The sequence below is a fragment of the Protomyctophum parallelum genome (assembly GCF_964188405.1).
Source record: "Protomyctophum parallelum genome assembly, chromosome: 5".
Taxonomy (NCBI): domain Eukaryota; kingdom Metazoa; phylum Chordata; class Actinopteri; order Myctophiformes; family Myctophidae; genus Protomyctophum; species Protomyctophum parallelum.
This window is the reverse complement of record NC_139702.1, coordinates 26,548,825-26,563,472: the sequence shown is the minus strand read 5'-3', so window position 1 is coordinate 26,563,472 and position 14,648 is coordinate 26,548,825. Positions and strand designations below refer to the sequence as shown.

The following is a 14,648-nucleotide window of genomic DNA, read 5'->3' as shown; positions in this document are numbered from 1 at the left end:
GGATCTCCAACAGCTGGGCACCGGTCTAGGTGAATGGCAGTCGATCAGCTTTGGCTGCATAGATGGCTGACGTCATAGACTGGCCATATGAAGTCCCAGATCCTCATGTGCACCGCGTGTCGTTTCAACCTTGTGTAACCTCATTCTGTTTTCTGAATCCACACGACTAAGTTGTACTTCATTACATAATGATGTTATCACACAATTACGTCACAGTGTAATTAGCTACATATAGAAAAATATACCCTGCTCGTAGCAACCTTTCAGAGAGTTCAGAGTTCCGCGTTCCAGGTGTCGAGTGTTAGAGCCATCCACAGTCTGATTGAGTCTGATTTGGTCAATCGAAAAAAAGGAAACCTCCAACCGAGACATCATCAAAATGGCAGAAGAAATCAAGAACGTCAAAATAATCTTTGTTGTAGGTGGACCCGGCTCTGGAAAGGGCACCCAGTGTAAAAAGATTGTTGAGAAGTACGGCTACACCCACTTGTCCTCCGGGGATCTCCTGCGTGCCGAGGTGTCCTGTGGCTCCGAGAGAGGCCAGCAGCTCCAGGCCATCATGGCGAAGGGAGAGCTTCTGCCTTCCGACACGGTCCTGGACATGATCAAGGAGGCCATGGTCGCCAAGGCCGACGTCAAGTGCTTCCTCGTCGACGGCTACCCGCGCGACGTGAAGCAGTGCGAGGAGTTCGAGAAGAGGATCGGCAAACCCTGCCTACTGCTGTACATCGACACTAAGCCTGAGACCATGCTCCAGAGGTTGCTGAAGCGCGGAGAGACCAGCGGCCGCGCCGACGACAACCAGGCGACCATCAAGAAACGCGTGGATCTTTACTACAAAGCCACCGAGCCGGTCATCACCTTCTACGAGAGCCACGGCATTGTCAGAAAGATCGACTCTGAGCCCCCTGTGGAAGAGGTCTTCAGTCAGGTTGCTGAAGCTATTGATGGTCTATGTCAAGGTTGCAAATGTTCTACGTGAGCGGAAACCCAATAATATCTGTTCAGTCTATTCTGGACCCAGTTCAGAAAGCACTTTGGCCTTCATTCGTGCGTCACTCTAGCCCCAGGGGCACATGCAGGTTCATCTGTTCTGTCCCTCAAGGAACCAACCAGTGCCAGCACTCTGGACCAACCAGCTAGTCACTACCTGGTTGGTGCCAAGGACTGTCTAAAGAGGACGGGACGCGAAGACCGTAAGGGCGCCGACATGTTGCTCACATGGTGCCCCACGGAAGGAAAGAAACATGCGCAATGGGCTACATGCAGCCAACACTTCCTCGTTCAGCTTCCTTGGTCTCAACTGCGCATGTTTCTTTCCTTCCATGGAGCACCATGTGAGCAACATGGCGGCGCCCTTACGGTCTTCGCGTCCCGTCCTCTTCAGACAGTCCTTGGTTGGTGCTAGCTGGTGCCTGGCTAGCTGCCACTGGTGGTGCTGCCACTAGCTGCTAACAGCACCACCTGACTAACTGTCTCTGAGGCTGTGACATGCGTAGAGAGCCTTCAAACGTACAAACATCCATACGGCTGCATCATGATGGCCATCTGGGCCATCTAATAGAGGCGTGTGCAGGCTGTCGTAGGAGGAGCTGAGCTTCACTCCCTCCTTCCAGGGACGGAAGCGGTGTGTGTGTAGTCAAAGCTCGCTGTACTATCACCAAACCCTATACGCCTATTGTATCAGGCATGGTATAGTAAACACAGTTCCTGCTTGTTTGTTTACATCCTTTTACGCATATACCTGTATATGCTACATAACATGTTATTCTCTGCCTCAGATTCGAGCCTTTGCCCAAATCAAGTGTCATAAATCATATGTGGTCTCAGTTTGGCAACATGAGAATCTGAGATCCACATATGAGGCACACCGTTCCCATGTGAATCCCCAAGTCCAGAGGATTTGATTTTTTTTAGGAGCCCCAACTTTGTGTGTCTGCACCATGGAATGTGATGATTTGATTGGCTGAGCATGGAATGTGATGATGTAAGATATAAGAGCCCCTCACTTCACACAAGTGTGATTTTTTAATTTTTCGTTTTACGTTTTTCTTTTTTGAGTGGTGCAGCCGCTCCTATGCGGCTGTGTGTCTGTACGTTTGAGCACGGAATTATTAGGGGCCAAGCCCGAAAGGGGAAAAGGCCCCCTATTACGCCTCCTATGGCCAGCTTTGTGTGTTGTCTGTGTGTACCAAATTTGAAATGATTTGATTGGCTGAGCACGGAATGTGATGATGTATGACAATAAAGAGCGCCCCTCAATTTACACGAGTTGTGTGTTTTTTTCTTCCGACACTTTTTGCAGTTCTGTGTTGCTGTCGCTTTCCACGAAATTCTGCAATATGGTAGAGGGTCAAGAACTGAAGCTCACAGTCATTCGATCGTCAAAGGACCTCTGACCTTTAGATCTCCAAATGATATGATTGTAATGAATTATATGATCCACTCTATCCACTCCTGGGATTTTCGTAGCCTGGTTAACCACTCCGTCTTGAAGTCACATTTCCATTAATTTGTGCGGACGAGTCTGAGAACCCTGCTAATGGCTGCTTGTCCATCGTTGACAGACAATGCCTTCAGTCAATCAGCATAACAAAGAAAGTGACATCATCTCCAGTCTCGACTCAAGCTTGACCCTGACTTAGCGCTGCTTGCAGCTATATTTTAATATTCTTTTTTGAGCGGTGCAGTCGCTGCCTAAAATCAATGCATAGCTTTGTGTATGTCTGTCCGTTTGAGCACCGAATGTGCTCAGCTGATTGGCTGAGCACGCAATGTGATGTACGATGACATCATCGTCATAAATCATCATAAGAGGCACCACTCACTTCACAGAAGTGTGATATTTGTTTTAAATTATACATGGATATTTTATTTTATTGTTTATAAATGCATACATGTTTCTCGTAGAACCTCTGCCCCAAGTGTTTCACATGGACCTGTTGCAGCGCCACCAGGAGGACATTGAGATGTTGGAGAAATAAGAGGCGCAAGCATAATCAAAATGGCATCGAATGAGGGCTCAAGCTTATGTCTTGAGTTCACTTTGACAAAAGCAACCAGCAACCTCATTTGTGAGGGAAGGCTTTTGCAGGAAAATAGCAGATCAACGTTGTGAACAAATAACAAAATTCACTAGTATAGAGCCCTGAGGACTCCGGTCAACCATGTGGGGGTTAGGTTAAAGAAAGCAAAGTAGTGATGCCAGTATGCCTCAGAGAACACCCACACTGCCTGTGGCACACTCACCCACATGACTGGAAACTGTCTGATTGATGGAGGGGTCAAGGGTCGTTTTTGGTGGAGCAGTGTAACTTTTTAAGTTTGATTTATTCTAAAGAATAAAAGCACGGGTAATTCGTAAGAAAAGACAAAGATATATATATACATGTTGCAACACCTAACCCATGTGGTCATGAGTAGAGGATATCCTCATGCTTTAATGACCAACCACTAGTGGTGTAATATCACAACCCATTTAGGCCTGACCTCAAAATTAAAAAAAAAAAGATCTTCTAAATAAATATTTTCACGATTTTTCAAAAAATAGCAGACCTACAAGCCCATAGCGTGGGTGGCACGCTATGAGCTTGTAGATGTGCTATTTTTCAATAGCTAAATTATAACATAATATTTAAAACACCAAAAATGGGTTCCCGCCCCAAAATGGGTTTTAATTAAGAAACATCCACATTGAAATGCCACCTCATAGGACACAAAACAAGGACCGCCAATTAAAATGCCGTACATCCATTTATTACAGAAAAGAAATACATATACAAATTCACAAAAAAAACAAAGCTGTTATTTCCAACAGTCGTTTGAGCATGAAATGCTGATGAAAAGAAAAATGCTCCCCTATTTTAAACCTATAAAATCTGACTTGTTGCCCGCCGTTTCCCCCTCTTGAGTCCCGACACAGAGGTAGCTTTATAGTGTCCTCCGCGTCCTCTCATAAAGTAGCATTCCATTTCGGAGGGGAACTGGGAATTGGTTTATTATCAAATTGGGATATGAAGGGCTGTTGTGGGTTATTCCATGTATATCTGAATGAGAACAAACTTTTTATTTTGTGATTCAAATGATACCGATATCGTGACGCTTAACTTCTAATAAAAATATGAATGAAAAAAAAAAAAAACCACCTCCACCCACTGCAGATGTTTTAGTTATGTTATACCAACATAGTCTACCATGGTTAGTTTTGCTGTATGGCGTTTCATACCTTCTTGTATAGTTTAAAAAGAAATGGGGAGAAAAACTAAATAGCGGTACACTGTACTCTACCATACTGTACAGATTGTAAAATAAATACAGCTTAGTTCAATAAAACGTGACCTGCATTGTAGCTTCAAGGAGGGAAAAGGTATCATAGACAACTGTTCGATCAACAAACATAATAATTCATATAATCTGAATCTGTGGGGCCGTGGCGTAAAGACTATGAGTTTTAGGGGAGACCGGCTTCGAGGATGCTGCCGAGCAGAGCGCGGTCCTTCAGCGCGTTCTCCACATCCTTCTCCTCGATCTTCAGGAACACCTGGAGGTCAGGCATTGTCATTGTCATTTCCCGGCAGCCAACGGGATTGTAAATGTAATAATACAGATACATCCCCCACATAAACAAAACAGAACCAAGTAAAGAAAAGCAAAATACAGCCGTAATTGCCAATATAACGATATTGAACCATTTTTTTTTATCCAAAAGCATCTTACTGTACGCATGCATGAATGCAACCACTCAAAACCGCCTGGAATTTGTGAACTAGACCCGAGTTGGCTCGGTACTTTTATTGGTCATCTACTTATTTGCCATTTGCCAAAGCTGGAAACCAAGATGCCTGCAGCGTTTGTGAAAGACACTCGACTATCCACGCCGCTACGTTGAGCTTATTATATTTAGCTTATTATTATAGTGAAGTCAGTGTATTATACCTTGGTGAGGCGAGTCTCCTTGGCCTTCTTCAGGGCAAAGATTCCCCGGCTCTCCAGCAGCCCGCAGAGGGACAGACACTCTCCCTGGCCCACTCCTCCCACCTGCCTCTTGGTGCACAGGCGGCTGTGCACCTCATGAAGCTGGAGGACACGATAGAATGAAAGCAGAATGAGCTTAAGTAAAATATCAATAACACAGTATTAATACTCGCAAGTAAAAGTCCTACATTTGCGATCTCAAGTGAAAGTACTGTATTGTAGGTATTGCTTTTAAAATATATTTCCATTTTTGAGTCACGATTCACTCAACTCACAAGACGATTTAAAACACGATACTAGGTACGATACGAGTTTTCAAACAAAACTTTCCAGACCTATCGAGCATTTAATTTTTTTGCAATACTGTGTTCTCTTATCAATACGGTAGAAAATACTGAACTCATTTTTGAATCAATTCTCTGACAAAGGTTATGTATTTCTTCTTTAGTTTAGTTGTCTTGTCTCGATTGCACCCTCTGCTGTTGTGCATCATCGTACCAAAACGGTCTCACGGAAGACAATTGACTGGCCCTTAAATAGGCTACCCGCTGCTATATTATTATTATTATATCATAACCTAATGCTATATCATTGAACTAAATGGCGTTAATTCAACAATGGTAGTATGATTTTTTTTTTAAGTGGAAAACTTTAGTTAACGCATTACTCTACCTGAGTAATATCATCTTCTGATACTTGAATGTGTTGACATGAAATAATAATCCTGTACAGTCACCGTGCAGCATTTGTTTCATTAGCGCAATCGTGATAAAATAGGCTGCAGCTGTTGTTGGTCCGCTGCTGAGGTTGAGCACACATGATCGCTAAAGATACCAAGGATTGGACAGTGATGTCACTGTTATGCTACGTAACACGGAAGTAACAGACTCGAGGCCGTTTACAAAACACAGTCACAGACGCGTCCACTTTGACGAATCCTTGATATTTTCATTCGACAAGAGTCAACTTTTCACCGCAGGTCGGAAAATCCTGGTGACTGTCGGGGGGGGAAAACTTGGGATTCCATTCTCGCGCACCAGCGCCATAGGACCCGTGGTTGGGAACCTCTGCCTTACACCACTCATTTGACTAATATTAAGAGTGAAGCATTGCCTACTGTGGGTCTCTCTCTCTCTCACCTTGCCCAGCAGGACCTCCTTGCTCGACCCAGTGCGTGTGAGCAGCAGCAGACAGCACACTAGCAGCTTCTGCTGCAGGGGAAGGCTCTCCCCCTCCGTGGAGGACATGCGGTCTCCGTACACCTCAGACAGCACCCGGGCCACCTGTGGCACGCTCACCCTCATCGCTGGAAAACAAACATTCGTTTTGTTTATGACAAAGACAAAACAAACTCAAAATCTTTGTTCCACTCCAGAGATTTGAGTTAAAAATGTTTTAACCCGCCATTTTGGGCAGGAACCCCTTTTGGTGTTAGCATTATGTTGTGCTTTAACTATTGAAAAATAGCAGATCTACAAGATCATAGCACGCCACCGAGTGGCGCGCTACGAGCTTGTAGGTCTGCTATTTTTGAAAAATCGAAGAATGACTGACATAGAAACATAGCTTTTTAGAAAACTGTCAGGATGTAGAAGACATTTTTAGAATCTGATCTCAGGTCAGAATGGGTTAAAAATAAAATACATACAGTATACAGCTCAATTTTTCACGATCTGTCAAAAATAGCAGATCCACAAACTCATAGCGCAGCACAAAGTGACACGCTATGAGCTTGTACATCTGCTTCGCTTTTGAATAGCCAAAGAGATCTAAAGTGACACAGATGCTTTCCCGGTTTTAACGGGTTAAAGGAAGCTGTGTAACCTAAATGGCTGTGTGGTCACATGACTGTACCCACCTTTGCCATCGGCTGTGGGCATGGCCGCCTTTTTCCTCACGTCAGCTTCCACCATCTCCACCGCTCTCCTGTAATGTGATGGGAAGTTGTCAAAATACACCAAAAAACTAATTTCCTGTCAAGGACGCACAAATTGGCCACAGAACCCCACTTGACAAGACTTTGTGCCAGGTACCCCCCCCCCCCCCAAAGGATTTACAAGATTACACCAAACTTAATATCAAAATATATAAAAAAGAAAGAAATAGCCAATGTATACACATTGATTGTGATGCTATATATATATATATATATATATATATAAACTAATTTGGCTGGGCCCCAGTGAGGACCACTGATCTACTCTCAAAATGACACATTTATGCTTCAAACGCTCGCCACTTTCTAATGTGGGGCAAATGTTACCTGCAAATATCCAGAGCTTTCCTGGCATCTCCCGACACGGCAGACACCTTCCTGGCACAGAACTGGACAGCTGCAGCATCCAGCATCCCTTCCCCTGACACCTGGCCGGAGGAAAACAAAACACCATTAGTCATGGTTGCAACAACATAAAAAACATGGTTATCGGCATGGATTAAAGTATAATAACATCTCACAACTGAAAGATGGTGTCCTAATGCACGATTTGTGAAAACTATAGTGCCATTTCCTAAACGTCACAATATGTACAATGATGTTCTGATAATATTGTTCCTGCTGTAAAATACCAGAGGGAAAATTATATTTATATTAAATATCCAAGACTGTTTTTTTGATCACGTCAAATGCTCCGATCTTAAAATAACCGAAAATAGCCGATCTATAAGCTCTCCAGAGCTTGTACATGCTTCCGTATAGGATATGGAGTCCAAATGACTGAAATCAGTCTAACAACTGTAATCCATGGAGGCATTCATTACCTGTGTCAGTCTGTCCTGTACAATGGCCGTGAGCTCCTGCCGGCTGTAGGGAGGGAAGTTGAGCAGCTGGGGGCGACAGCGAGGCAGCGCCTGCAGCCTGGGCAGGATGCGGTCAGTCAGATCCAAAGCGTTGGCAATGCCTGGGGTTTAAGAACACATCATACCACGTTACACAACAGAAAACCCACTTGGACAACATACTGTCCAAATGCAATACATATTTCCACTGCATTGTTTGACGATTATCAATGAGTTCTGGTAATAAAAGCAACTAAAGAAATGGATATTATACGTATATATGTGCACGATGGTCACACCTCAGAACACATAAGCACACCAGAAAAAAAGCTCTTACCAATGAGGCAGAGGCGGGACTTTGGCAGGTAGGGCCACTCAAAGATTGTATAAAGGACATCCTGGGCTTTACTGTCTAACTGGTCCATCTCATCCAACACAAGGAGCCTGGGAGAGTACAGAGAAAGGGAGAGAGAAGAACAATGGTTTTACTTATGTGTGGCTAATAAACGTTGCTTAAAATTAAATCATGACAAAAACAGTACATTTAGACCAATTTTCTCCAATCATAATTAAAAATGCTACAATAAGTAAACTAGAAATAGTGCTCCGTCTGTGGCTAGGTATACACCAATATCTGTCTTCACATCACAACGTTTTGGTAACTCGGACATCAGGCAACCGAAACGTCTGCATAAAAAAAAACTCGAAATCACCTGCATTAAACATTACATTTTTTTAAAGTGAAGACAGTGTGAAGGACTCCCCATTTGTGCTCTTCTCTAGTTCATTACTAATGACACACGTGCCCATTTCAGTAGGTGTGCAAAAGGATTTTTTTGTACCATCAACTAATATCTATCATTAATTGAAAACAGTCTCCTCTTGGACTGCGTCTTCTCAGAAACGTTGCAATGTCCCGAGGGATATTATTAACGAAGTGGATGTGTAAGTCTTTAGGGGAGGCACCACTCACACAGGGGGCCCGGAGCTGGTCAGGAGCTTCTGCAGCTTGGAGTCTGTGTGGCTGCCAGGAGCGCCCAATCTCTCGGCCAGGAGAGGGAAGATGGCGTGGGAGCTCCTCAGGGTCATGCAGTTCACCACCACCGTCTTCACTGGTTTCAGCTCATCCTAAAAAGGAACACAACGAGGATACAATTAGGACCGCAACAACTAAGTATGCAATATTGATTGCATTTTTGGGTAGGGAGTGGTACGGGCCTTAACTTCCCAGCCCGTTGAGAACTCTAGTCTAGACAAGCAAGGGACAGATAAATACCAAATACAATCGTTGCTGTCGGGCAGAAACCTCGTATCTCCTTATCCTACGTTTTTTGTGATCTTTCTTAAAATGAACGCCTTACTCGATCATACTACGTCACTGAAAAGAGTCACAAGTTGCAGATCCACAAGCTCCAAACACCGCCCCGAAGCGACACGTTTTGAGCTTGTAGATCTGCTACTTTCGCTGATTTTGAATTTCAATCCTGAAAAGATTTGGATAAACGAGAAAAATTAAATAAAGGGAGAAGAAAAATAAATCACACAATCAATAGTAATTAGTTTAAAAAAAGGATATAAAAAAAGAAAGGGAAAATTAAGACATGATCTTGTCCATATAATATTGCACACTGCACAGCCCTTATAGTCTAGACGTAATACTCAAGCCAAACAAAGTAAACAGTACAGATATTGATATTTTAATCCCTCTTTTTTTTTTTAAGAACATTCTGAAGGCTACAACAGTGAACGCTCACCTTCATCTCCTGCAGAACACAGTTGAGGCAGGCCGTCTTGCCTGTGCCTGGCGCTCCAGAGATGTAGAGGCTGGAAGGAAGGGCCTTCAGCACCTGCTGTTCCAGGAAGGCCCGGATGGACGCTCGCTCAGTCTCCCTGGACAGCAGGCGCTCTGGGACCGCTGTGTGGAGGGCCTGCTTCACACCCTGGTACTTCGACCCTGGGGGGGGAAAAAATTAGTCCTTTATCAATAAATCGGTGAATAAAGTTTGAAACTAAAACAAAATTGTTAAAAGTTACTCTACTGTCAAATCATGAAGCCAAATGTTTCCAGGCATCGAATATCAATCCCCTAAATGGTTATCAAAGAATATGACTGTATTTTCTTATGAGCCAGATCAACCTGCCAAATTGTTGCCATTAGGTGGAAACCTGTGCCTCTGCACTGAATGGACCATGATAGAAATAAGCTCTAGAACTTTTTTAGTATTTTATTGTTTGACATCACAGATATGTGGACAAATATTCACATGCAATTTTAAATCAATAAAAACGTCAGTCATTCAAAAGGATAAAAAGAGAACACAAGTCAAAGAAGCCTTACTTTCAGAGAACAAGCTTTTGACCGGTGGCTTCTTCTCGGGACTCTGACCCTGGTATCTGCTAGGCAGCGCTCTGCAGGGGGGAGTGAGGGGCTGCTTGGGTGACAGAGGGCCCCCCAGGCTTCCCTTGTGTGATGATAATATAGTAGTGAATTTCATGGAGTTCTCATCGAGCACCAGTTTGCGCGGGGAGCCCAGCAACGTTGGTCTGCTCTGTTTGGGGGGTGAGCCCATCACATTGGCACTGAGGTTACATCCATTTTCGTCTCCTTTTGAAGACACAAAGAACACAACAATTAGGTACAATAAATTAATATAAACTTGTCTGGAGAAACATTGATAGAGGTATACTGAACATTTATTGGTATAATGCCACAAATAACATTTATTTTAAACACTATTTGACAAATAAAGCTCTCCTCTAATTGGTTATTTTGCTTCACAGTCAGTAGTGGTTTGTACAGTGACTAATTACATTTACCAAAGTATGGTATGTACTTTTACTCCACTACAATTATTGGAGTAGTTCCAACGGATTGTGTGCCCCTGGTTTTTCCCTAAGTCGGGACTTGATCACTCCCGGCTGGGTCGCCTGAGTGAGGGGTATGATTTTGCGAGACCCGAAACCCTGTTGACCTCAGGATACATCACTGAGGATACGTCCCAGGTGCATCCATGCAATGTTTTTTGTTATAGTTCTTCTATTTATAGTGACTCATAGGAATGGTTAGACTATGTGACAACCAGGTATAGTCTGGTGACCACCGGAGAGAGGGGTGACAGCCGGAATGTAGACGGCAACCGGGTGAGCAGTATGGGTTAGCGCCCCAGACTGTGTCCTCCGTGAGGAGGAAGCCCAACAACCCTCGGTGAGGCCTTTAGGAGGGCCATGCAAGCAAAGCAAACTCCTGAATGAACTGTCTGGTGCTGGGACTCTGGTGAAACGCACAGGTCCACGCTGTGGTGAGAGCAGGAGTGGACCTGGTGAGACGTAGGAGCCTAGGAGGGGCCCGGACAGGAGACAACCCACAGAGCCTAGTCCCTCCATGTGCCAGAAGTGTACCTCCAAGCCCTGGCAGAGTAGTTCTGGAGTAGTTCCAACGGATTGTGTGCCCCTGGTTTTTCCCTAATGGGACTGATTGAGGGTAGCTACTGGGACGTAAGTCGGGACTTGATCACTCCCGGCTGGGTCGCCTGAGTGAGGGATATGATGTTGCGAGACCCGAAACCGCTTTGACCTCAGGATACATCACTGAGGATACGTCCTCCCAGATACCCAGGTGCATCCATGCGATGTTTTTTTTTTGTTATTATTGGGAAAACGTTCGTTACTTTGTAGATTTTGAATATCATTACAAAATATACCGTACTTTAACCGCTTGAGCACTACATGAACATGAGCTTGTAGATCTACTAGTTTCAAAAGATTTGTATTTGAACACTTGTGAAACGGGACATTCTGCATAGTGCATTGCAGATTTGCAGTATTGATACTTAAGTAAAACATTTCAGTAGTTTACTTCCACCACTGCAGTATTGTAAAACCTACATTCACCTAGTAATACCTTTTAGCTGTGAGCAACAAATCAAACACTCATTACCAATACTGCATTTGAGTAAATTAGGCTACTCACAGGACCACAATGGTAAACAAGCCCAGTTTTTCTTTTATCATCATTGCATAATGTACCACTGTACTATTCTCTCAAGACAATCAAACTATTAATTAAATACTCAATTATTTCTCAATGACCATAATGAAAAACTGAGATAATAATAATAATGATGACATACCTGTACGTTTGCGAGGGCTGAGGGGTAGTCTTGTCGTCAGGCATGGTAACAGAGGATTGGCCTTTCGTGGAGACAGGGGTCCTAGCCGGCATGGTAACAGAGGATTGGCCTTTCGTGGAGACAGGGGTCCTAGCCGGCATGGTAACAGAGGATTGGCCTTTCGTGGAGACAGGGGTCCTAGCCGGAATGACGCCATTGTTTTATTCGTAGACATTCTTGGAGAGAGGGGTCCTAGTAGCCGATCTTCGAATTGGATCCGTGTTTTAAGTTCTACCGGCAGTTGTTCCTCCGGCGGCGGGCTGCTCTTAGCCTGGCAGCTGGCTCTGGTGGACTTACGTCTGGGGTATTGCAGAGTAGGCTGAGCCTGGCCCTTGGACCGTGTGTTGGGCATTTTCCCGTCAAAAGCTGATTGAATGACACAAAAACATTGTCGTCGAGTCGTCGACTGTAGTGACACAACAGTATGTATTCACGCGCCATCTTAAAAGGCTTTAGCTGCCCGGGGCTTGAAAGGCCACCGCAAAAAAACACTCACAAAAATATATTAAATGCAAACTAAATGAGGTTACCGATTTAAGTGTTGCGATTCGAACACAACATTGTTATTATGCTTAAATGGACTGACCGAGAAGAGGAAACACCACTGGCTGCCCTGTATTGTTTAATCTGGCGCCAATAAATTAAAACTACAATCTGTCAATCCCGCCTCGACATTGGTTATACATTTATAACTGGACATCATGATCATGACATGTACATTATGTACCTCCAATAAGCAGGACAGTTAAATAATGTTTAGTTATCGCAATTTGTTATTGACCTGCAGTGAAAAACACCAACAGCCACGAAATGCGGTGCAAATGAACCTCAAAGTTTCTCCTGTTAAAAACCTCCTTGGCTTCCAAACGGATACATATATCAAGAGAGTTGAAGAGAATGATTCTTACCAAATGTACCTTATTCGAAAACGAGGTAAATCTGCCAGGCGATCAAAGCAAAAATAATGAGAAATCCAGTGACTGTTCTTGTTTCTTTGCAGCCTGCAGGCACAACAGTAGTAGACAGTAGTACAAACTAGTAAACTTGCGCCAAATGCTTTGGAAACTCCTCCTCCCCGATCAGCTGGACTTCCGCCGTCTTCTGATTGGTGCATTGGATGACATCGTAGTCACTTTCTACATCTCCATTGGCTCAGATTTCAGCGTGACGCTACGTGCGCGTAACCTACGTCACTCGTTTCTCACAAGTACAGTGTGGCGGGAGTTGTGATTATGTTTTTGGCGGAATAGAATTTCCCGGGAACTTCAGCGTCCCTGCCTTGCCTTTTTGTACATTTCATTCTCTGCGTTTCATGATCATGGTGTACGTAGGATCAGTGTCAACTCTTTGTCTTATAAAGCACCACGCAAAACGTACCGATTTATCGGTCAAATCATTAACTCAAGTTACACTCAGATAAATGCCCTTCTATATTTGCAAAGACAGCTGCATAGCATGATTGAACAGAGACAGAGAATGTCTGTCTGCTTTGATTGATTGATTGAAATATTTATTAACAGTTTGCAGAATTTACAGTACATTTCAAGCACAAACTCAATACAAAGACTGTTAACTGTGAGTGGACGACCCAATTAAGCATTACACTTGTTTACAACAGGGTCCACATTGTTCAATTCATCAAAACATTTAGAGACATACAAATAGACATTTCTATGTAGCTAAAGAACAGAACAGGAATTCATCATGCTTCCCTGGTGTTAATGTAGCCCCGGTCCAGTGCTTACAGCGAGTCTCTCTAGTCTAGACTAGTACTAGTCTAAGGTCTCTCTCACTGACTGATCTCACAGACAGTCATTTATTTTATTACGGCATTTCTGGGTTTTGCCTGCGCCTATCTGGTTCGATTCTTTTTATTTAATGACTAAAATAGTGCATTTTAGAGAGAAGCTGTGGACCTGAGACGCTTCCCAGCTTCGAGAATAGACTTTTACTAAGGTCTAGCAGGCTTTGTGTGAACAGTTACGTCGTTTTGTTTATTTTTGGGGAATTGTAAACCCTCGCACGAAGTGGGAAAAGCTGCCAGTGAGCAGTGGATGGGACTCCAGCAGGGCGTCAGTGAGAGAGACTCGTTGTAAGCACTGGACCAGGGCTAGTGTGAATCAATGTAACGGGGCCATGTTCCATGATTATAAAAGGACAGGTCATTTTTCCTCAGCACTACGCTCAATCTCGTGATATGATATGATATGATATGTATATGACCTCTCCCTACGGGAGAGGGCACATATCATATGGGCCGGGGCTATAGTAGAGTAGTAGGCTACTCTAGGCTACTAAAAGTAGCAATACCAAACAAAGTCATTCAAATTTGTATTAGAGTATTAAATTAAATAAAATATTGGCATAAAAACAAACTTATGTATTGTACCAATTAAGTACCAAACCTTTTCCAAAAACAGGCTATTTTAATATAGCCAAAGTTAATTGGATAAATTAAAGCATTGTTTATTAATAGCCTAATCAAAAACAAAGCTGTCAAATAATTGTAGTGGGTTAAAAGGTATAATGTTTGCCTTCTTAAGATGTAGTGGAGTAGAAGTATAAAACACAATGGAAATACTCAGCTAAAGTAAAAAGTACCTCAGAACCATACTGGTAGGGTAAGTGATTTGCTTTGGTTAAAATAAGTGTTAAATAGATATACATTCTGATTACCGATAGGCTACTCATTGCTACAGTGTTCAATAGGAGTCACGAGCTCATTAA

General features: G+C 43.4%; 2 protein-coding genes across 3 annotated transcripts; one reads left to right on the top strand and one right to left on the bottom strand.

Annotated features, from left to right (window-relative positions):
• Window positions 1-305: 305 nt before the first annotated feature.
• LOC310858926 (adenylate kinase isoenzyme 1-like) lies at window positions 306-1,103 on the top strand. The gene has a single exon (XM_083765231.1). The coding sequence runs from the start codon at window positions 380-382 to the stop codon at window positions 980-982; it is 603 nt and encodes a 200-aa protein (XP_083621357.1). The 5' UTR covers window positions 306-379; the 3' UTR covers window positions 983-1,103.
• Window positions 1,104-4,246: 3,143 nt separating this feature from the next.
• cdc6 (cell division cycle 6 homolog) lies at window positions 4,247-12,920 on the bottom strand. 2 transcript variants are annotated; one of them, XM_083764996.1, is made up of 13 exons: window positions 12,830-12,920; window positions 12,040-12,287; window positions 11,883-11,991; window positions 10,091-10,357; window positions 9,507-9,706; window positions 8,726-8,880; window positions 8,090-8,196; window positions 7,735-7,874; window positions 7,238-7,338; window positions 6,833-6,900; window positions 6,114-6,280; window positions 4,936-5,076; window positions 4,247-4,540 (listed from the first exon to the last, which is right to left on the bottom strand). In XM_083764996.1, the coding sequence occupies exons 2-13, from the start codon at window positions 12,271-12,273 to the stop codon at window positions 4,451-4,453; spliced, it is 1,779 nt and encodes a 592-aa protein (XP_083621122.1). In that variant the 5' UTR covers window positions 12,274-12,287; window positions 12,830-12,920; the 3' UTR covers window positions 4,247-4,450. The 2 variants fall into 2 exon arrangements, with proteins under 2 accessions (XP_083621122.1, XP_083621123.1); XM_083764997.1 differs by having other exon boundaries at window positions 12,839-12,911.
• Window positions 12,921-14,648: the final 1,728 nt, after the last annotated feature.

Bases quoted from the DNA above. Each gene is read 5' to 3' on its own strand.
- cdc6 (XM_083764996.1), bottom strand. From the start codon at position 12,273: ATGCCCAACACACGGTCCAAGGGCCAGGCTCAGCCTACTCTGCAATAC. The intron at 9,707-10,090 runs GTAAGGCTTCTT...TTCCCCCCCCAG, and splicing joins CAAAAGCTTGTTCTCTGAAA to GGTCGAAGTACCAGGGTGTG. The intron at 5,077-6,113 runs GTGAGAGAGAGA...CGTGTCCTCCAG, and splicing joins AGGAGGTCCTGCTGGGCAAG to CTTCATGAGGTGCACAGCCG.
- LOC310858926 (XM_083765231.1), top strand. From the start codon at position 380: ATGGCAGAAGAAATCAAGAACGTCAAAATAATCTTTGTTGTAGGTGGA.